This window comes from Chiloscyllium punctatum, chromosome 2 (genome assembly GCF_047496795.1).
Source record: "Chiloscyllium punctatum isolate Juve2018m chromosome 2, sChiPun1.3, whole genome shotgun sequence".
Lineage (NCBI taxonomy): Eukaryota > Metazoa > Chordata > Chondrichthyes > Orectolobiformes > Hemiscylliidae > Chiloscyllium > Chiloscyllium punctatum.
This window is the reverse complement of record NC_092740.1, coordinates 99210263-99234008: the sequence shown is the minus strand read 5'-3', so window position 1 is coordinate 99234008 and position 23746 is coordinate 99210263. Positions and strand designations below refer to the sequence as shown.

The window sequence follows — 23746 nt, the reverse complement described above, 5'->3', positions numbered from 1 at the left end:
GGAACGAGAGAACAGGTGACAGACATATTTGTTAAGGAATGCAATGAAACAAAGGACTATGGATGCAGGAATTCTGAAACAAAAACAAAGCACTGAAGAAACCTAGTGGGTCTGGCAGTGTCTGTGTAGAAAGAAACAAAGTTAGTGTTTTGAGTCTGATGACCCTTCGTCAGAACATTAACTGGTTTTCTTTCCACAGATGTTGCCAATCCTCCGGAGTTTCTTTGGCACTTTGTTTTAGCTACATGTTAATTAGGTATGAATTGATAGCATAAATATAGGAACCTAGTAATTCATGAGGTGTCCATTTTATGGCATGTGTTTAACTGAAATAAGGTCTCACTATAAGTGTGGACTTGGATATTGTTAAAAATTGTTAACTTCTAGTGTATAACAATTCAGTTTTATCTATCAATCAAACTCACACTGTATGTATTTGCACATCACATATTAGTCTGTGGCTAATGAGGTCAAAAGGCACTGTCAAATTGCTTGGATTGAGAACTAATTTGACCAAAACCAGTGAATGAAACTGTGCCACAACTTAATACTCTCTGAAATGCAGAAAGGGTTGGTCTTTATAACTTTCTTTAATTTCCACCAAATCACTTTTGTATTAATTTAACATTCTTCAACCCATGTAACCACTTAGGTTTGCTATTAATATTTCACCTTTTTTTGGCTAAATTGCTTATCACCATGTTTTGATGATATCAATTTTTTTGGCTGCCAATATTCCAAAATGTTGCTTCTAACCTAATTCGCCCAAGGCTCCTTCACACACACTTTCTCAATCTGTGACATTTAGGACCCAAAGGTTCAGCTGCACTGCCTGTTCTCGTACCATTCACACACCATCCCAACTCTAAATAAATTACAGTTCCTTCATTTGTTGGGTCCAGTTTAAGGAACAGTCAGGGTACCTACACCACATGGACAGAAATAGTTTGATAAGACAGCTCATCACTACCTTCTTGAGTGTAATCAGGAAACAATGATCCATTAACACACACATGCAATGAACAAACATAAGAAGTGTCCTCTTTTAATTTCCTTTACTGTAAGGAAAACTACCCCAGTCTGTCCAATCTCATAACTGAAACTCCCCCTGCCCAGACACTATCGTAGTAAATCTCCTCTGCATCCTCTCCAGTGCGATCACGTCCCTCCTATAATAGATTCCAGAAAAGTGCACAATACTCTAGTTGTGGCCTAACAGTTCGAGCATAACTACCTTGCTCTTAAACACTATGTCTCAACTAGTAAATGCCAAATGTAGTATATATCATCTTAACCACTTCACCCAGCTGTCCTGATACCTTAAGCGACTGGTGTGCATACATACATTCCGCTAATCCTCAAAGCTCTCAGGGTCCTACAGTTTATCATGTTTAATGTGATCTTTACCCCGTATACAATTTGATAAACATTCAGAAGGACTACACTGCTGGTCAAGTGCCTTTGGGAATATTGCATTTGAATATCTCATTTTACAGCTGTCTGATCAAGATTTCACTTTCACAGTGTATTAACTAAAATAACTAGTTCATCAGAAGTTGTAATTCAGTGGTGACATTCATAAAAACACAGGCATAGTCCTGAAGTGTGAATTATGTCAGGTTATGTATATTGGGTACCGTCTCACAAACAAGGTTAACAGTAAGAATCACCATGTAAGAATTTTTGTAGATTACAAAAATACTTCAGAAAGATACTGTGCAAAAATCAATTGGAGAATGAATTAGCCTCTGAAGTGTCAGCCAAGACTAAAACCAAGGACTGCGAATGCTGAAGATCTGAAACAAAATAGAAATTACTGGAGAAACTCAGCAGGTCTAGCAATATCTATTGAAAGAAAGCAGTTTAAAATCCTGTGACATAATTTCAAAACTTGTCAGAACCAGAAGTTCTGAAGAAAGGTTGCTGGATTTGAAACATAAACTCTACTTTCTCTCCACAGATACTGCCAGGCCTGCTAAGTTTTTCTAGCAATTTCTATTTTTGTAAACCAAGATAATCGGATTTAAATTAAACTCAGTAGCTCTGAGTGTGGCAACTGACACAAGTTGATAACGAATATACAATATAATTCATACAGCACTTTTGATGCAATAGAGTCACGGAATCATGGAGATGTATAGCATGGAAATAGACTCTTTGGTCCAACTTGTCCATGTTGACTAGATATCCTAAATTAATCTAGTCCCATTTGCCAGCACTTGGTCCATGTCCCTCTAAATCCTTCCTAATTGTTATACTATTGTAATTGTAACAGCCTCCACTACTTCCTTTTGGCAAGTCATTCCATATACCCCCCACTCTCTGTGTGAAAAGGCTTCCCTTAGTTCCCTTAAATCTTTCCACTGTCGCTTTAAACCTATGCCCTCTAGTTTTGAATTCCCCCACCCCAGGGAAAAGAAGTTGTCTATTTATCCTATCCATGCCCCTCATGACTTATAAACCTCTAAGGTCGCCCCTCAGCCTCTGACACTTCAGGGAAAATAATCTCAGCCTGTTCAGCCTCTCCCTGTCGCTCAAACCCTCCACCCCTGGCAACATCCTTGTAAATCTTGTCTGAACCCTTTCAAGTTTCACAACATCTTTCCTATAGCAGAGAGACCAGAATTGCACACAATATTCCAGAAGTGGCCTAACCAATGAAACATTGTAAGATGTTTCACAGGAGTATTCTAAAACAAACTGAGACTTACTAGGTAAGATGTTCCATCAGGATGAAAGCAAGGTAGAGAGGCAAAAAGATATAGTAGAGAATTTCAGAGTTTGGGTCCAAGAGAGATGAAGGCATCGTCACCAGTGATAGAGCAATTAAGGTTATGATTAGGAATGCACAAATGGGCCGGTTTAGAAAAATGCAGCTATTGCAGAGGGTGATGAGGCTGTTCAAGATAATAGGAAGGAATGAAGTATTAGAAGAATTTTCAAACAAGGATAAGAATTTTAAAGTCCTCTGCCTTAACTGGGAGCTAAAATACTTCAGCGCTAATAATAGTATTGGACATATTTTTATAGTCAAATTATGAAAATTATAATTGTTTCCATTTATGTCTGAAACTGTCTTCATTTTTTCTTTAAGGGTGTTGCAAAAATGCTCTTGTCATATTGATCAGAAAATAAACCTTTTTTCAATCATATTAAATGCCAAATGATTCTTTTGGTTCTTGCAGATCTGTTCCTATGTTATGTTTCTGAAGTGTTTGCAAACTTTATAAATTATTGTGTGGTTTTTTTTTTGTTGTTTTGATATTTGCTTTTTGCAAAGATACCCAAGAGTGATGACCTTGGCTGTTATTAAGACTTGAGGGATATTGCTATGTTTTTGAACTACATTTTTTATTATGCTGCATATAATATAAATATGCACTTTTCTAGAAGGTATGTTGAGAATGTGTTTATTGGATGAAGTCAGTCAGGCCTGGGTGAAAGATAATAAATCACTAAAAAGATTGGAACTAATTTTTTTTGCCAATTTTCTCCCTGCTGCTGTAAAGGCTGGACATCAGGTCTAGTTTAGGAACGTTGAGCTTCATGCAGCGAACATTCCTTTCAGTCTGCGATGGCAATTGTAGATGTGCAATGAGCATGTCTTTTGGACAATTTAAATTAGTGGTCAGATAATTACTTTAGTAGCATGCCTGAGTTGCCCAAAATGCATCACAAATAGTAAGACATTGAAGATTACCTATGTATGTGCACAGATTTCAACAACTCTTTGATACTCTAATAATAAATGTTGGCAGATTATTCAACTGGAGTGAGCTAGGGTGCACGATAGCAAGAAAGGCGGGGAATAAAATGAAAAAATAACTGGCTTGTAATACGCAAACTGGACATTGCAGTCAGATGTATTGCAGTTCTATCCATGTCTTTCTAACTCCATTCAACTCTAAGCTAATTGAATGAGCTAATGTATACTTTTTCAGCTGACTGGTTGTTCATTTTTTGGCTTCCTTCTCTAGTTCAGAGAGGACAATTGCAGGACAATTGTAATACAAGATAACAATTGAAACTGACGAATTCAGCAGGGTGAACTTGGGATCTTGCAAGTCTGTATTCGACCAAATATTGGTTTTACTCATATATTTATAGCTTTAAACTGAGGGGAAATGCACTATACCACTCTTAGCCTATGAACATTCTCAGAGATAACTGCCACACATCAATGGACTTAAATGGAAAGTCTTCTCAGTCTTAAACTTTTTAAAAGGGCACATTTAGAAATCGCTGTACTGAATATAGGGCTGCATGATGCAATATCTCCCCACTGAGAAAAATACTTTCTTTGGCTTGTGTACTTTTCTGACTTTGTTCTAAATCTTTTTAATAAGCAAGAAAAATTTTGTTCCTGTCCATTCTTCAAAGACTGCTTTAAGCCTCTTGCAGTGCTAACTAATAATTGCAGATGACTTTTCACCACTTAATGCTTCTTCATGAACATTTTACTCTTCATGTATGTTTTACCTTAAATAGAACTTCATATTTATCAGAATATTCTTGTCAATAAGTTGAGGTTTCTCACTGGCACATCACTCTTTTTTTGGAGCCTGGAACTGGTTTCCAGTGAGATTTTCTGGCTGCTGTGTAATGCTCCTAGATCTTTACAGGAAAGCTCAATAGGTGAAAGACATGGCCATATCTTCAACCTCCAACCTCTCCAGAAACTTGTCTTTCAGTTGCCTAGATAGCTAGAGAATGATGCCAACAGCATGAGTTCAATTCTCTTATGGGTTGTGGTAGTTCACAGAAGTCTGTCTCTGCATTGGTTCCACGCTTGCAGAATAGTGCTCTTCAAATTGTATACAACATTGATTATTCTTCCAACTGTAATAAATGTCTTTTGGATTCTTTAATATTATGATACCTATGCCTAGTTCCTTATGATACTCACGAACATTGCTGTATTGGATAAAATATACTGCTGAAGGCAAAACCCTGTATCTAAAGGAGATTTGGGAAGTTGGTGCATCGTATCTTTTAGATTTTGTACGTTGCTGTCACTGTTAGTGGTGAAGGTGATGGAAGGCTTGCCAATTGAGCACATTGCGTTGTCCTGGATGCTATTGAATTTCTTTAGTTATATTGAAGTTGCACCCATCCAGGAAAGCTGAGAGTATCCCATCACACTCCTATCTTGTCTTGTAGATGACAGGCATCAGAGGTAGCATCAGAGGTGAGTCACTTATTGTAGGATCTCTAGTCTTTTACCAGCTCTAGTAACTACTGTATTTATATGGCTGGTCCACCACTTCAATTTCTGGTTAATACTAACAAGGAAAAGTTCTAAAAGAAAAATTGAAAATTGTAGAATGCTTGAAATCACAGCTTTTATTATTAGTTCAGAAACTAGTTATACATCAGATCTCAGTAGCTATGTATTGCATCTCTTCCAAAATAATACCATATCTCCATTTTAGACAAATTGTCTCCCCACCACCATTACAAATATTAACGTTTTATGCAGCAAATTATCAGTTTCATAATTAATCAGACACTTTGAGTCAGTCTTGCAGTGTGGCAAGAGGAGCTTTGACCCTTTCTTTGATACAATTTGGTAGACGTTTTTGAGATTGGATTCCTGATGAAGGGCTCCGGCCTGAAATGTCGATTTTCCTGCTCCTCTGATGCTGCTTGACATGCTGTGCTTTTCCAGCAACACACTTTCAACTCATTTTTGAGATCATGTTTAAACACACAACACTAGGTTATAGTCCAACAGGTTTAATTGAAAGCACTAGCCTTTGGAGCACCGCTCCTTCACCACATGATGAAGGAGCAGCGCTCTGAAAGCTAGTGCTTCTAATTAAACCTGTTGGACCATAAGCGGGTGTTGCGTGATTTTTAACTTTGTACACCACAGACCAACACCGGCATCTCTAAATCATGTTTAAACACAACACTCCAATTTTGTGAATGTATGTGATGTGCTACCTAATGGTGGCATGGCCACAAAATCATCCGAAAAAAAATTGGCTTAAATTGGGTAAATAATGAGCTGAATGTTGATGAATGTTTTGGCTAAGTAGAGTTGAGTTTTTTTCCGCTATGAAACAGAGTGGTGTTTCCCTCAGTATCTTATCAAACGTTGCACATTAATTACCGACCATTCTCCTGTGGTGTTTCTCACATCCAATTTCTGTCCCATCTTACCATGTGCCTTTCTTGGAATAACTTGATGCTCAGGGGATATCTGCTGGAAATGCTGGCACCTGCAACACTTTTGAAAGCCCATTGTGTGCCTGGACAAGCACTGGTATCGCAGAACTGACCTGCTCGATGGAGAAGGTGACAGGTGGCATCATATTTCTCTTACAGGGACCTGGAGAACCAGTTCCACCAGGTGGACCAGAGTAGAGATGTCCTATTCCTGGAGGATCAGTAGAGGAGACCACCAGACTCTGCCAACCTGGTCCAAAGTTACCAGCTGGGTCAGTGCCATCTTTAGGGTGTAGAGAATGTCCAGTGATGCAGAAAAGTCAAGGACCTATTCTGTTTGTCAGTCCTCACACTCATTCTATTTCTGCTCCTGCATTAATCTCCTACTTTGCTACTCTCACTGTTGTCTGCAAATCCTCCCTCATTTGCTTAGCACCCCCCCTCCTCCCCCAATTGACATTATACACCACTAACCCTGCATATCCTCTGTGCTGCCTCCTCAATCTTTCTCCTACATGCACCAGTATTAATGGAAGTGCCATCTATTGTAATCTCATTCACCTGGCCTAATGTTGCCAATTGCAGAATGAGACAGCCCATCTCAGGGCAGAGGAGTTCGAATAGGTGAAGGTTTACCCAACATCTGTGTCCTCACCAACTATGAGGAGAGAATCTTAGCACTCACACAGAGAAGGAGAAGCGGCCTGCAGGATACAAACACATTCACATCCTGCCAAACAAGTGAGTGCCACCCTTCATTTGACTGCAAATCTCCTATTAAAGCCACTGTCACTCATTCATTGCTCATGGCTTCTAATCATCGGCCAAGATGTTTTCTCTCTGTTTTTCTTGCAGGTTCTGCTGGCCTGTCCTTGACCCCTGCAGGGAAATGTCAGCTCTACCAGAAACACCATTTTTGACCCCTAAGGACTAAAATACAGATGCCTCGGAGGAAGCATCTGCAAAGCTGCCTCCTGCACCCAACCACTAGCCCAGATAGTGAAACCTCAGGGGAACCAGAGAAATCTACAGTGTGGGTAGGCAATCTGGTGAGCACCGCAAAGCTACAGCTCTGCAGCTGACCAAGGAAGAAACGTCCCAGGGTGCTGGCACTTTCAGGACTGCTGGAGACCAGGTACCTACTCAACCCCAAACAGGAGAGGGACCCTGTGATGCCAGCACTCAGGGATTTCATGCAAGTGCATATGGAGGAACATGCGTTTGGGATGTAATAGTCCCTCATTGCACAGAAGCTACAACAGGGCAGCAAATCCTGTGACTATCTACTGCCTCCATGGATGGGTTGGTGCTGTCATGTTGAGCCAGGCTTAGCCTCCTTAACAGGGCACCTAGGACTGAAGGGATGGGGATAGAGGCTAAGGGGTTGCAGGGAATCTTGACCCTACTCCAGATGACTCTCCTCACTAGGTGACAAACTGATGCCAATAGACACCCAAATAGACGTGGAACCACACACAGGCCCCTCTGTAATTTCCACTTAGGGCACCGCAGTGATGCCTGGGCCCTCTACTTCCATCTTGCCTGCCCCCTTTCACCTCAGAAGTTCAAGCCAAGGAGTGTCAACTTGCCTCCTGTCTGGTTTATCTAGACATGAGCATCTCTGGGGTCACCCCACCAAAGCTCCAGGGCCAACCAGTTCCACCCCAGCTATGTAGCCAGGGATTAAGCTGAAATGTGTTAAAAGAAGCAAACCTATTATGGGCATTTCGTTAGTGAAATGCACTTGTATATTATTATCAAATTCTGCAAAAAATATTCCTGATGTCAACTTTCATGTTTGGTCAGTCTCTCTATGGAAATGCCATCTGGTAGCAATTCATGGTCACAGATCCTGAACATCTCTATCACTGGGGATCGGCACCGAAGCCAACTGCACCATTTGAAAGTAGAGGAACAATGAGTTCTCCTGTATCTTTACCTTGGAGAAAGACATGAAGACTTGGGAACTTGGAAAAGGTAGTGGTGATATCTTGGGGACAGTCCATATCACAGCAATGGCGGTATTAGACGTATTAGAATGTATGAAGGTGGATAAAGCTCCTGGTCCTGACCAGATATAAGAATTCTGCAAGAGACTAGAGAAAAAAATGTGGGGGCCCTGGCTGATATATTTGCAACATGGTTAGCCACGGATGAGGTCCCAGAAGACTGCAGGATAGTGAATATTGTGCCTTTATTCAAAAAAGACTGCAACAAAAAACCTGGAAACTATAGACCAGCAAGCCTACCATCTGTGGTAGGTAAGTCACTTGAGAAGATTTCTAAGGGATAAGTACGTACATTTGGAAAGACCAGGTTTGATCAGGAGTAGTTAGTGTGTGTGCATGGGAGATCATCCCCCTCAAATTTGTTCGAGTTCTTTGATGAAGTGACCAGAAAGATTGATGAGGGCAGGGTGGTACATGTCCTCTATATAGATTTCAGTAAGGCCTTTGATAAGTTTCCACATGGTAGGCTGCTCTGGAACCCATGGAGAGCTGGCAAATTGGATACACAATTGGCTTGATGGTAAGAAGGAGAGGCGTAACAGTGGAAGGATGCTCGTGGAACTGGAGGCCTGTGACTAGCGGTGTATCTCAGGGGTCAGTGCTGGGTCTATTGCTGTTTGTTTTCTATTTTAATTGTTTGGATAAGAATGTACAAGGCATGATTAGTAATTTTGCAGATGACACTAAATTAGGTGGTATCATGGACAGTGAGGAAGATTATCAGAAATTGCATCAGGACCTTGATCAGCTGGGGAGGTAGGCCAAGAAATGGCAAATGGAATTTAATATAGATAATTGTGAGGTATTGCATTTTGGAAAGCTAAATCAAGGTAGGAGTTTTATGGTGAATGGTAGGGCCTGAAGGAGTGTAGTGGAACAGAGGGATATTGGAGTTCAGGTGCATGGTTCTCTGAAAGTGGAGTCACAGGTAGACAGGGCAGTGAAGGCAGCTTTTGGCACACTGGCTTTCTTCAGTCAAGGGAAGTCATGTTGCAGCTGTACAGGACATTGGTGAGACCACACTTGGAGTATTGCATTCGGTTTTGGGTCACCTTACTATAGGAAGGATGTTGTCAAACTGGAAAGAGTGCAGAAGAAATTTACAAGGATGTTGCCAGGACTCTAGGGACTGAGTTATAGGGAGAGGATGGACAAGCTAGGAGTTTTTACTTTAGAACGTAGGAGACTGAGGGGGGGGGGGGGGGGGGGGGTTCTTATACAAGTGTATAAGATCATGAGGGGCATGAATAGGGTGAATGCACTCAGTCTTTTTTCCAGGGTTGGGGTATTGAAGACTAGAGGGCATCAGTTTAAGGTTAGAGTGGAAAGAATAAAAAGAAACCCGAGGGGGAATGTTCTTACAAAGAGGGTAGTACGCATATGGAATGAGCTGCCAGCAGAAGTGGTTGAGGTGGGTACATTAACAACAAAAGGCATTTGGACAAATCCATGGATTGGAAAGATTTAGAAGAATCTGGGCCTCCTAAACTAAATGCGGGGAAATGGGGTTAGCGTGGATGGACGTTTTGGTCAGCATGGACCAGTTTGGGCCAAACAGCCTGTCTCTGTGCTGTGGTATTCTGTGACTCTGTGACATGACATTGAGTGATGGTTACACCTTTGTCCCTCATCATTTAACATTCCTAATGTTTGACTCGTGATGGAAGCAAAGATGTAACTATTTCTATGTAAGGGATATTCAACATTCAACATATAGTCTGAATATAAAGGTCATTGCTCAGGATGGCCAGGTATCACCAGCTTCTGTTCTTCTATGTTGAACATTGAATGGACCTGTGATCAATATTCTTTCCCTTCAAAAGCCATTGAACAGTGTGTGCTGCAGTCCTCTCCCTCAAATTGAGTCTCTTACCCTGTCCAATCCAAGTGTGTTCGCAGCTATTTCTTCCTCATTGCACCCTTTCAGTTTGCAGCACAAAGAAAGGTGACAGTGAATATTCTTCTGTCAGTGGCTTCCAACTCTGCCTGCATGTGCCAGTGACCTCCCAGACATCTATATTGCCTTACAAATTTTCAGACGTTCCTGCCCAAAACTGTCTACATGAGCGCACACCTGCCAACTGTACCAACACCAGCCCTTGGCATTTGAGGTGACCATGCCAGATATCATTAGTCATGTTGATACTGTCCTCCTGTCTTGTGCATCTTAAAAAAATGTTAACTTAAATTTATGCCCAGGTTATGATGAAGGAAAATGTGGCTGGTCTAATTAGTACGTTTGCCAGCGATACAAAGATTGGTGGAGTTGTGGATAGTGAGAAGGATTATAGGAGAATATTGAGAGAGGCAAAAGAAAAAGTGGCTGCAGCATTGACAGGAATCTTTATATTCTTTTTGGCCACAGGTGAGGTCCCAGAAGACTGGAAAATAGCAAATGTTGTCCCACTGTTGAAGAAGGGTAGCAGGTATAATCCAGGAAATTACAGACCTGTGAGCCTCACGTCAGTGGTAGGGAAATCATTGGAAAAGATTCTCAGGGACTCGTGGTTTTATGCAGGGGAGGTCATGCCCCATTAACTTGATCGAGTCTTTTGAGGAGGTGATGAGGGAAAAGCAGTTGATGTCATCGACATGGACTTCAGGAAAACCTTTGACAAGGTCCCTCATGGCAGGCTGGTACAAAAGGTGAATCACATGGTACCAGGGTGAGCTGGAAAGATGGATATACAACTGGTTTAGTCATAGGAGACACAGGGTAATGGTGGAAGGACGTTTAGAATGGAAGATTGTGACTAATAATGTTCCACAAGGATCAGTGCTGGGATCTCTGCTGTTCATTGTCTACATAAATGATTTAAAGGAAAATGTGGCTGGTCTAATTAGTGTGTCTGCCAGCAATACAAAGATTGGTGGATTTGCGGATAGTGAGGAGGCTTATCAGAGAATAGAGCAGGATATAGATTAATTGGAGGCATGGGCATAAAAATGGCAAATGGTGTTTAATCCAGGCAAATGTGAGGTGATGCATTTTGGAAAGACAAGTACAGGTGGAAATTATACAGTGAATGGCAGAACCCTGAGAAGTATTGATATGCTGAGAGATCGGAGTGTGCAAGTCTGCAGATCATCGAAGGTGGAAGTGCAGGTAGATAAGATGGTGTAAAAGGCTGATGGCATGCTTGCCTTCATTGGAAGGGACATTGGGTATAAGGATACGCAAGTGATGCTGCAGCTTTACAGAACTGTAGTTAGGCCACACTTGGGATATTGGGAACTTGGGACAGTTCTCGTCACCATGCTACCAGATGGATGTTGATGCTTTGGAGAGGGTACAGAAAAAGTGTACCAGGATTTTGCATGATATGGGGGACTTTAGCTATGAAGAAAGGTTGAATAGACAGTTTGTTTTCACCGGAACACAGGAGGTTGGTGGGGTGACCTGATATAAGTTATATGATTGTGAATCATATGGAGAGAATGGAAAGTATGAAGGTTTTTCCCAGGGTGGAGGGAGGAGGAAGAGGTTTTCATACAAATGGTGGTGAGTGCCTGGAACGAGCTGCTAGAGGAGGTGGTGGAAGCAGACACAATAACAGCATTCAGGAAGCACCTGGATGAATACATGAATAGGAGGGGAATAGAGGATCCATAAAGTGAAGACAGTTTAGTATCAAAGGGCAAAACATGCCTGTTTTTGTACAGTATTGTTCTTTGTTCTCCCTCTAATTTTATCCCCTTCTCAGCCATGCTTTACTATATTTGTCCCATTGTAAATCCTGCTGTCCTCCTGTCACAATTATACTGCGCAGTTACCCAGAAACTCTAGGCCCTACTCCCAAAGACTAACCTACCTATGCTCAGTCTCACAGTATAAGCTGCATTTACTACACCCCATCTTTCTTGTTGCTTTTAGTTGATAGGCTGACCTCGGCCCATCCCTTCAACCAATATGACAGTCCACCCCTGGGAAAAAGTGCCCAAACTGGAAGATATACATTTCCGTAATTGGGTTAACCTTCCCTCCCTGGTTTTGTTGCTTCGGAGCCAATGGACGAAACTTGATCAAACAACTGGACTAGTATGGGAGGCTAGCCTTGCTAGGACCTCTGACTTCGAGTGCCTCCATAGATTCGGTGAGATTGACTCCTCTAAGACTTAGAGGCGTAGCTGTTTGCTTGTTGCACAAGTCTGAATTCTGATGGTGAAGTTTGAATTTAGTAAAAATCTGGCCATTGTCAATTGTCGTGAAAATCCATCTGATTCATTAATGCACTTCAGGGAAGGAAATTGGCTGTCATTACCTGTTCTGACCTACATAGACTCCAGGCCCACAGCAATGTGCTTGACTCTCAAATGTCCTCTGGACAATGATGGATGAGCAATAAATGCTGGCCTAGCCAGTGATGCCCACCCCATTTGAACAAACTTTTACAAAAGCAACTTGCAGATCGGTGGAAGCTGAATCCATGAGTTATACATTGTTGAGTCTTTCCAATGTCTAGTTTGTTTGATCTATTTGTTCTAATAGTAGTTTGAATATTTATGAGGTGTGTTGTGGCACTAAAAAGGCACGGTGGCACAGTGGTTAGCACTGCTGCCTCACAGCGCCAGAGACCCGGGTTCATTTCCCGCCTCAGGCGACTCTCTGTGTGGAGTTTGCACATTCTCCCTGTGTCTGCGTGGGTTTCCTCCCACACTCCAAAGATGTGCAGGTCAGGTGAATTGGCCATGCTAAATTGCCCATAGTGTTAGGTAAGGGGTAGATGTAGGGGTATGGGTGGGTTGCGCTTCGGCGGGTGCGGTGTGGACTTGTTGGGCCGAAGGGCCTGTTTCCACACTGTAAGTAATCTAATCTAATCTTAACAAGCACCAATCGGTAGCCCACCACTGACTAATGAGAATCTTCCCGTGGCATTTTTCGAATTGTACAGGTCAGAATTTAGAGAGTCTTTGAGATGTACAGCACAGAAACAGACCCTTTGGCCCAACTTGTCCATGTTGACCAGAATAGATTAATCTAGCCCCATGTGGCCCATATCCCTCTAAACTCCTCCTATTCATAAACCCATCCAGATGCCTTTTAAATGTAATTGTACCAGCCTTCACAGCTTCCATACTCATTCCACACACACAACACCCATGAAAAAGGTGCCCTGCAGGTCTCTTTTATTCTTTCTCCTCTTACCTGAAACCTATGCCCTCTAGGTTTCCTGTCCCAACCCAAGGAACAGACCTCAGCTGCTCACCCTATCCATGCCCCTCATGATTTTATAAACCTCTAGGTCATCCCTCAGCCTCCAACATTGCGGGGAAAACAGCCCCAGCCTATTTAGCCTCAAATCCTCTAATCGTGGCAACATTCTTGTAAATATTTTCTGAACTCTTCCAAGTTTCACAACATCCTCCCTGTAGAGGGGAGACCAGAATTGCGCACAGTACTCCAATAGTGACCTAACTAATGTCCGCAGCATGACCTCCCAACTCCTACACTCAATGCACTGACTAATAAAGGCAAGTATGCCAATTACTATCTTCACTATCTTGTCTATCTGGGACTCCACTTTCAAGGAACTATGAACCTGCACTCCAAACACTACTCACGACCTCACCAATAAGAATAAAAGTCCTGCCCTGATTTGCCTTTGCAAAATGCAGCAGCTCACATTTATCTAAATTAAACTCTCACTGTCACGCCTCAGCCCATTGGCCCATCTGATCAAAGTCCTGTTGTATTCTGAGGTAATCTTTTTCACTGCGCCTCCAATTTTGGTGTCATCTGCAAATTTACTAACCATGCCTCCCCTGTTCACATACAAATCATGTATATAAATGACAAAAAGTAGTGGACCCAGCACCCATCCCTGTGGCACATCACTGGTCACAGGCCTCCAGTCTGAAAAACAACCCTCCACCACCACCCTCTGGCTTCTACTTTTGAGCCAGTTCTGTATCCAAGTGGCTAATTCTCCCTGTATTCTGTGTGATGTAAACTTGCTAACCAGTCTACCGCGAGGAACCTTGTCAATGCCTTACTGAAGTCCAGAAAGGTTCAGTCCACCACTCTGCCCTCCCCAATCCTCTTTGTTACTTCTTCAGAAAACTCTATCATACTAGTGAGACACAATTTCCCATCCATAAAGCCATGTTTACTAACCCAATACATGTAAATCCTGTCCTTCAGGATTCCCTCCAACAACCTGCCTACCGCCGATGTCAGGCTTACCGGTCTAAAGTTCCCTGACTTTCCTTACCAACTTTCTTAAACCGTGGCACCACGTTAGCCAGCCTCCAGTCTTCCGGCACCTCACCTGTGACTATCGATGATACAAATATCTCAGCAAGTGGCCCAGCAATCGCATCCCACAGTGTTCTAGTGTATACCTGATCAGGTCCCAGGCATTTATTTGTCTTTAAGCATTTTAAGATGTCCAGCACCACCACCTCAGTAATAAGGACATTTTTCAAGATGTCGCCATTTATTTCCCCAAGTTCTTTATCTTCCATATCCTTCAGTAAACACTGATGTATGATGCTCATTTAGTATCTCCACCCTCTCCTGCGGTTCCATACATAGGCAGCCTTGCTGATCTTTGAGGGGCCCTATTCTTAAGGAGAATCCAAAGGAATTCTACAGATACATGAAGTATTTTTGCCAAAGCTTCTCATGTCCCCTTTTTGCCCTCCTTATTTCCCTTTTAAGTACACTCCTACTGCCTTTATATTCCTCTAGGGATTCATGTGATTCCTGCTGTCTATATCTGACATATGCTTTCCCCCTTTTTCTTTACCAAAATCTCAATTTCTCTAGTCATCCATCATGCCCTATATCTACCAGCCTTGCCCTTCACCCTAACATGAGCACACTGTCTCTGTACTGTTGTTATCTCATTTTGAAGGCTTCCCATTATATCTGCTCCCAATCAACTTTTGAAAGTTCTCCCTAAATACGCTCAAAATTGGCTTTCCTCCAATTTAGAACTTTAACTGTTATATCTGATCTATGCTTTTCCATCACTATTTTAAAACTAAAAAAATTATGGTCATTAGCCCCAAAATGTTCCCCCATTGATATCACAGTCATGTGCTCTGCTTTATTTCCCAAGAGTAAGGTTAATTATTTACACAGGAAATGCCTGGCAGGCAGCCACATGAACTGGCATGCACTTGTACTTCTCCAGCATTCATAATAACCCCAACAAGCTCCAAAGTGCCTTACAAATAATTTGCTATTTTTGAAGTTGTTTGTGAAAAGCATAAGGATTATCTCTGTCAAACTGGTCCTCAATGGACTTCTCATCGGATTCTGATAGACATTTCTTTACAGGTCATGTTGTTCATACCCTGTAAGATTCTTCCCAATAAGTATTGGTTAATTGCTGTTTTACGGACTGGAGCACAGTGTTGATATTTTCCATGGATTAATACACTTTTTAAAATCCATCAATACTGGTAGTTCTCCTATAATGCGGTAGTTGAATTCCCATCCGATATCATTTTATAGAAAATCGCACAAAAGAAGTTGTGGACCCTATGGGAAAAACAGAGTTAGGGATGCAGTTTAGTGAACCTGTCCATTTCTGGTCATGATTTGGAGATGACGGTCTTGGACTGGGGTGTGCAAAGTTAAAAATCGCACAACACCAGGTTATAGTCCAACAGATTTAATTGGAAGCACTAGCTTTCGGAGCACAGCTCCTTTGTCAGTTACAGCAAGGCCAAATTGTTACAAGTGAAATGTCCCAATGTATTGTTGTATTCCCAGCACCATGTGGAGTGGAGTTTATCCAGAACCTGGCTGTCTGCTGTTAAACCTTGTGAAATTTCTAGAGGTTTTTGGCACGAGTGAAATCTCCTTTCTTTTGAGGGAGTGGCTGAAGGACTGGATGCTCCAACAGCTGGAGGTTTTGATGGGTCTCTGGTTTCAGAGAGAATGAGAGGCCCACTCTCAGATCCTCACCCCTTTCTTCCCACTCGGCTTCCATGCCCCCAACTCCATGTATGAACCCAGTAACCATTTCAGCAAGATATTCCAACATTCGCTTCCCCTACCTTTGTATGTATTTCATTTTGCTTCTATTTGCAACTCAGATGAAACCTGCAATAGCTGTGTCAGCAAATAAATCACATCCAGCTGGTAATATAGAGGATGGAATTGTGTAACAGCAAATGCGAGTTTGCTTTATTTTTAAAAAAAGACCTCAATTCACAAATTGTGTTACAGCCAAATTGTGTTTTCAAAACACGTTATAGGAGAACTACTGGTATATACATAATTTGGATATTGGAATATTGAGTTTTGGGCAAAGGAAACAAAAGAGATATGAGGCAGAGTTTTTCTTAGTATTTTCAATTTCCAGAAATATATAACTGAGGAAGAGCTTTTCTAAGTACCAAATGTGTGGGTGGCACGGTGGCACAGTGGTTAGCACTGCTGCCTCGCAGCACCAGACACCCGGGTTCAATTCCCACCTCAGGCGACACTCTGTGTGGAGTTTGCACATTCTCCCCGTGTCTGTGTGGGTTTCCTCCAAGTGCTCCGGTTTCCTCCCACAATCCAAAAATGTGCAGGTTAGGTGAATTGGCCATGCTAAATTGCCCGTAGTGTTAGGTGAAGGGGTAAATGTAGGGGAATGGGTCTGGGTGGGTTGCGCTTCGACGGGTTGGTGTGGACTTGTTGGGCTGAAGGTACTGTTTTCACACTGTAAGTAATCTAATCTAAACAAAAAAAAGCCTGGAACTTCCTGTCCATGGCTGTGGTGGATGTACAGATAATGAATTGACTCTAGAATCATAGAGATGTACAGCATGGAAACAGACCCTTCGGTCCAACCTGTTCATGCCGATGGGATATCCCAACCGAATCTAGTCCCACCTGCCAGCACCCGGCCCATATCCCTTGACATAGGCCTCTATTCCAATGGTTAAATCCTGTCTGAGGCAATTATTTGGTCTCACCCCTGCCACTGGTATAATTGCTGCTGTAGAGGCAAGGGTGGAGAGAGGATCAGACAGGGGTAGGACAGCCAACTTGCTAGATATGAGTCATCGCATTTAAGCCTACTACAATCGGAATGTAAAATCCAGCCCATAATATTACTGTGACATGGATGAATATCTTATTTATTCTTCAGTTTTCACTCTATTTACAAATGAATGAGGGTATTACGCGAATACTGCAGCATTCAACATTGTTTCTTTAAATAGAAATGTAAAATTATAATAGCAACAGAAGCACTAGCCCATATTTATTCATTTATATTTTGAAGAAATCCACAATTTAGTACTACACTGAAAATCATACTCAAAGACTATATGTTAGGTGGTGAAGCAAATAAAAAGTCACATTGCTCTAAATGCAGTTTTGTGACTTTTTTCCTTTCTATTCAGTCAACACATTTATATAGGCTCTGTAACAAGCAGATTAGAGTAGTGCTGGAAAAGCACAGCAGGTCAGGCAGCATCTGAGGTGCAGGGAAATCGATATTTCGAGCAAATGCCCTTCATTAGGAATCGAGAATCTTCCTGATGAAGGGCTTTTGCCCGAAACATTGATTTTCCTGCTCCTCTGATGCTGCCTGATCTGCTGTGCTTTTCCAGGACCACTCTAATCTTGACTCTAATCTCCAGCATCTGCAGTCCTCACTTTCGCCTCTGTAACTATCAGGCTCCACTCATTTACTGTCTAGTGAATAAAGGTGAAAATTACACTGTTAGTGTAGATTATAGAGACTTAATTAAAATTTGGTTTTGCTTTAGCTGTTGATACTGAGTGCCCAAACTATTTCACTCCCATCATTGACATCTCTCTCCCTATCCTAACTATTTACTAAGAAAATATCTTAAAAGAGAAATATCAATATGAGAATAGGCTGAACCTTTTTTTTCAAAGAAACTGGTCTTTTGCTTCAAGAATCTAAAACATTTACACCAAGTTCATAATCAGGATTTTAGAGAATAAAAATAATATTATTTGTGTTAATTCTTATTTTCAAGATTAATAATAATGCTTAATGTTAGTTAAATAAGCATTCACAGATTTAATATAAATAAGCTTCATAAATCAATTAGATGATGTTGGCTCATTTTACTTTAATGCAAACAGACATAAAAATTTGGAGAAGTAGTTGGCGATTTGGCTCTTAGAGCCTGCTCCACCATTCGATAAAATCATGGCTATTGAAGCTCAACTATTTGAGTCCAAGTTGAAATGGATTTGTGTTGAATAATTTTCTAGAATTTCTCTTTCCTTAGTATTTGTGTATCCATCCATGTTAGATCAAGCACAAGCATTGATAGCGAAGTGATTTATTTCTGAGTGTGTATTCTTCTATTGCTGTAAAGAAATTGTCATATCTGAATTATTTTATTGGTAGTTGTGAACATTGTGAAGGAATTACTGTAGGGTAAGACTGAAATAGCAGTAAAATTGAAAGACGAAGGAATTCTGTATCGTACATGAAATTATTTTAATCAGTATGTACATTGAAGAGCCATAGCTAACCCTATATTTGTATCTTAAGCTGCCTAGTTAGTGTGCAGGGTGAATATTAGCTTTAGTGATTTCAAACATTAGTCAGTGGCAAGTCACAACTGGAATGTTCTAGATTTGAAGTTAGGCCTCAGGTGTCACTTATATTTTTCCCAGCAGCTGTCAGTACCAATCATGTCTCCACAAGCAACCTGTGTATCTTATATTTTTGATTATTGGACAGCTTACTGTATTGGCAAAGACTTAAAGGTAATTCCCAGTTTTTGGTTATTACTGGGAATGGGTGTGGCTTAGGCTATTTATTTCAACTGACAGGGAAGTGTTCTCATGACTTTCTGCCTCTTGTTCCCCTCAAGACTAATTATTAAACTTAGTGATCTTTAACTAGGCCCCACTCTCTGCAACTGGATCCTCAGTTTCCTGACCCACAGCCACAATCAGTGAAGATTGGGGACAATATTTCATCCTCACTAACATTCAACACTGGAGCCCCCCAGGGGTGCGTACTCAGCCCCATACTGTATTCACTATGTACCTATGACTGCATCGCCAAATGCCAGACTAATGCCATTTACAAGTTTGCTGATGATACCACCATAGTCAGTTGAATCTCAGATGGCAATGAAACAGACTACGGATGGGAGTTGGAAGACTTGGAAAAAATGGTGCACTGAGAACAACCTACCTCTCAATGCTGGCAAAACCAAGGAACTCCTTATTGACTTTTGGTGGAATGTTACTCATGCCCCCCTACACATTAACAGCACAGAGGTAGAACGAGTGGTGAGTGTGAAGCTCCTGGGAGTGGTCATCAACGTTTTATTGGACTCTTCATGTGAACGCACTAGTTACAAAGACCCAACAACTTCTCCTCTTCCTCAGGCAGCTGAGGAAATTTAGCATGATGGTGAATATCCTTGCCAACTTTTATAGGTGTGCCATTGAGAGCATTCTGTTTGGATGTATCACTACCTGGTATGGCAATTGATTATTGGATTCAAGATCAGAGATCGTTACAGAGAATGATGAACTCTGCCTGGACAGTCACAAAGGCCAACGTTCCATCTACCAGGCCCGTTGTCAAGGAAAGGCCGCCAGCATTCTCGATCCATCCCAACTGGCAATGTTTTTCTACAACCTCTACCGTCAGGGAGAAGTTACAGAAGCCTGAACACACGCACCAGCCGGTTTCGAAACAAGTTTCTACCCTACTGTTTTTAGAATACTGAATGGACTCACAAACTCTTAGTATTCACCTGTACCTGTGTTTTGGTTTTTGCTGCTGTTTACCTATTATTTACTTATCTATGCTAGTTAACTATGTCCACCTGTAATGCTCGCAAGACAAAGCTTTTCACTGTGCCTCAGTACACATGACAATAAATTCAATTCAATTCAATTCCTTGACCATTCTCATGGTTCACTGCCTTTCTGCCCAAACCACTTGGAAAGCAGAAAGACTACTGTCTCCAAAACACTTGAAACCGTCTTGTCTCCCAGCCTGCCAATATCAAAGAAAATTTCAAAAAACACTTTGGCACACACCAGACTTCTCTCCAGGTTGCTAACAATTGCTTCAACTCCTGGGCCAATGCTGAAAAATTAATGACCTATGAGGAGACAGAAGAGGTTGGTGATGGTGCTAGATCTGTGGACATTTCTGTTCCTTATGGCTCCAAAGAAGTGCTCAATTCAAAACCAGCTTCTTCAAGACAGCTTAAAACAAACGCTTAGTTTCCCTTTTAGTTATGCAAAAACCATAAAGCATATTTCAACTGGCAATTCTGGGTTACTGTAATGCGGCTTTTACCAGTTTGACATTGCCTGTAATGCAGACATGGATTGGATGGGACATATTGTGCCCTTTTATCAATTCTGTTATCAAAAGAGTCAATTTAATGAAATAGAGGGTGGTACATGTATGGAATGAGCCGCCAGAGGAAGTGGTGGAGGCTGGTACAATTGCCTCGCAGCGCCGGAGACCCGGGTTCAATTCCCGCCTCAGGCAACTGACAATGTGGAGTTTGCACGTTCTCCCCGTGTCTGCGTGGGTTTTCTCCGGGTGCTCCGGTTTCCTCCCACACTCCAAAGATGTGCAGGTCAGGTGAATTGGCCATGCTAAATTGCCCGTAGTGTTAGGTAAGGGGTAGATGTAGGGGTATGGGTGGGTTACGCTTCGGCGGGGCGGTGCGGTCTTGTATGGCCGGAGGGCCTGTTTCCACACTGTAAGTAATCTAATCTAATCTAATTTAAAAGGCATCTGGATGAATATATGAATAGGAAGGGTTTGAAGGGATATGGGCTGGGTGCTGGCAGGTGGGACTAATTTGTGTTGGGATATCTGGTTGGCATGGACTAGTTGGGCCGATTGGTCTGTTTCCCTGCTGTACATCTCTATGACTGTATGACTATTAGGAATGATGTTCACGTTCAAGAGCAACCTACATGTTATAACTGCTTTGAACCTACTGCTTTGAAGGAAAAACAAGTTTCTAAGGGGCGCTCTTTCATTGCAAGCAGTTTAGAATGCTTTTGTTGATTTCATAAAAATCTTGCTCTTAAGGTTAGGTGCTGGAGTCGAAAAACAAGAAAAACATTTTATGAACCAATCTAACACCGCATTAATGTTCTTAAGCCCAAGTAAATGCTACTTTTCATTATAATAGGGACATATTTTGTGCATGCTTGTATTTATATTGCACCCTTAAGATAGTGTCTCAAACCACTTCACAGGAACCAATAAGGATTACCAAAAATTTGGTAAAATTAGCAAAAGCTTGGTCAAAGAGGAATTTTAAGGAATGTGTCAAATAAGGAAAAGTGAGATGGATACTTAGGAGATAATTTAAAACTCTTGGACCAATGCAATTGCACTGAACATCAATATCCATTTTGATATGATCCTGGTAAGTTAGATCTTCATGTTATAAATCTGAGCTATAGTAAGTACTATGATCAAAACAACTGAAGGGAATAGATCTTGTAATTAACCATAAGCCTTACATTATGAGTTTTATAATGAAAGTGATGCCAGCTGTAATTATCAAATATACTGGAATAAAAGCACAGTCAGAGAAGAAGAGCTGAAAATTTCTGCTGGTAAAGTTCCAAAACTTGATTAATTTACCATTGTTCTTATTCAAATGAGTTTGAAGAAGCATGATCAATATTCTAATATCAATCAATAAAATTTGATTCAAAATCATTCTTGGGAAGAATATCATGGGGAAGAAAATTTAGTCAACAATACATACAGCAATTCAATGTCTTCTCTAGTCTTGTGTCATCAGAGTCACCAAGTGTGGTGCTGGAAAAGCACAGCAGGTCAGACAGTATCTGAGGAGCAGGAGAGTCAATGTTTCAGGCATAAGCCTGCTCCTCTGATGCTGCCTGACCTGCTGTGCTTTTCCAACCCCACACTTTTCAACTCTGATCTCCAGGATATGCAGTCCTCACTTTCTCTTGTGTCATCACTAAAGGAAGAATCCAGTGAGTATCCATGCATCTCCAGATATTTCATTCAAACTGAGATCATTGGTGTATTATCACTTGAGCTCATTTACCTCAGTTGATTTTAACTGATGGTTAGCATGCCATACCACATGGGAAACTACTGCATAACTGTCCAGATCAATCTACTTCAGTTGTCTCAGCTGCCAGGAAATCACCAATCTGTGCTCATAGCAGTCTCTCCTGATTTAATATTATGGTATTAAGAGCCATACAAAGAAGTGAGCCTTACAAAGTGAAACAAAAGCAAATGTGCTGATTTTCAACACTGTTACTTTCTACAGGGCCCAAAGATTTGCATTTTATTTGGAAGAAAAATGGTCAAAGAGTGACAGAATCCATTCAGCACCAAACACAGCCATTGAGAGATGGGAGAATTCATGTTATCAGCTGGCTGAAGGACACAGTAACAACTGACACACAATATTATTGTCACGTTATATCCAAAAAAGGAAAAGCAAAGTCAAATGTACTCATTGTCATAAAAGGTAAGCAATGAGTCATCAATTTGCATGTTATATTGCATCTGAAAATGGATAATGTGCCAAGGCCTTTTACATTCTTCCAATCTGACTGCTTCCCAAGTCAATAATTAACCAACAGAATTTCTGAAGAGTCTGTGAGGAGAACAGGATAAGTATCACTTATTTGCTTTTTAGTCCAAGCATACACTGGTTCTGTTTCCAGGGTCAGGTGACAATGACTTTTCATTTTAATTAGAATCTAGTGGAGATAAAAACAAGTTTAAAAAATAAACAACCACAATCCAACCATACAAGAAAGAATTACAAGCGATAATTGAACATTAATTGACAGATTGGCATTGAGAACATTTTTAAAGGTACAAATGCTGTCAGTTTTAAATAAGGCAGTTCTAGAGCGTTGAGCCAAAAGACTAAAGGTTGTACCACAAAAGAGGGATTGCACAAAAGAACCGAGCCAAAAGGACTTGATGGTATGGAAGGAGATATACAGCTAAGCATGGAGGGTATTATAAACGTAGAATCAAAGTTGTTGAGCAAAGTCTGTTTTCCAGAGGAAGGCGATTGTGCTTTGATTATTCTGAGGAAGATTCAATAGACCTGAAACATCAACTCTAATTTCTCTCCACAGGTGCTGCCAGATCTGCTGAGTTTTTACAGCAATTTCTGTTTTTGTTCGTATTTTGGTTGAATTGAAACTGTTGGACCACTGCTGTTAAGAAGCTAGTAAGGACAGCCCTTTCCACTAATACAAAATATTTATACATACAAAAATAATCTATTTACACTGAAAATTAAACCAATTACACTGAAATTAAACCTTTTCAAATATTTTTAGTATTTTTTTCAGTAATGCAGAAAAGAGCAATATTACAAAATAAGATAAACATACTGTATTCCTATAGGTACAATTATAGGTGACACATAAACTGAGATAAATCTTAAAAGTGAACATTAATTTAAAAAGAACCCTCGACCTTTATTATGTAATGTGGAGTATTCTAAAAGCTTGTATCTTTGGCTCAAAACAATCCTGTTTTCATGGAGGTGAAGGAAATGACAATGTTATTAATCACCCCAACATTCTTCCCATCATAAGCTATAATGCCAAAAGGTGTTGCTAG

General features: G+C 41.0%; 2 protein-coding genes across 3 annotated transcripts in view; one reads left to right on the top strand and one right to left on the bottom strand.

Annotated features, from left to right (window-relative positions):
• LOC140487047 (semaphorin-4D-like) overlaps positions 1 to 23746 on the top strand; it is a 251700-nt gene that overhangs the window by 219616 nt on the left and 8338 nt on the right. For both annotated transcript variants that reach the window (XM_072586500.1, XM_072586508.1), the window contains one exon: positions 22425 to 22628. In XM_072586500.1, coding sequence (XP_072442601.1) covers positions 22425 to 22628 — 204 coding nt within the window. The remainder of the gene's footprint in view (positions 1 to 22424; positions 22629 to 23746) is intronic.
• Positions 22848 to 23746, bottom strand: part of secisbp2 (SECIS binding protein 2) — a 136982-nt gene continuing 136083 nt past the window's right edge. Inside the window, exon 18 of the mRNA XM_072586432.1 lies at positions 22848 to 22863. Within this exon, the coding sequence (XP_072442533.1) occupies position 22863 (1 nt within the window). The 3' untranslated portion in view covers positions 22848 to 22862. The remainder of the gene's footprint in view (positions 22864 to 23746) is intronic.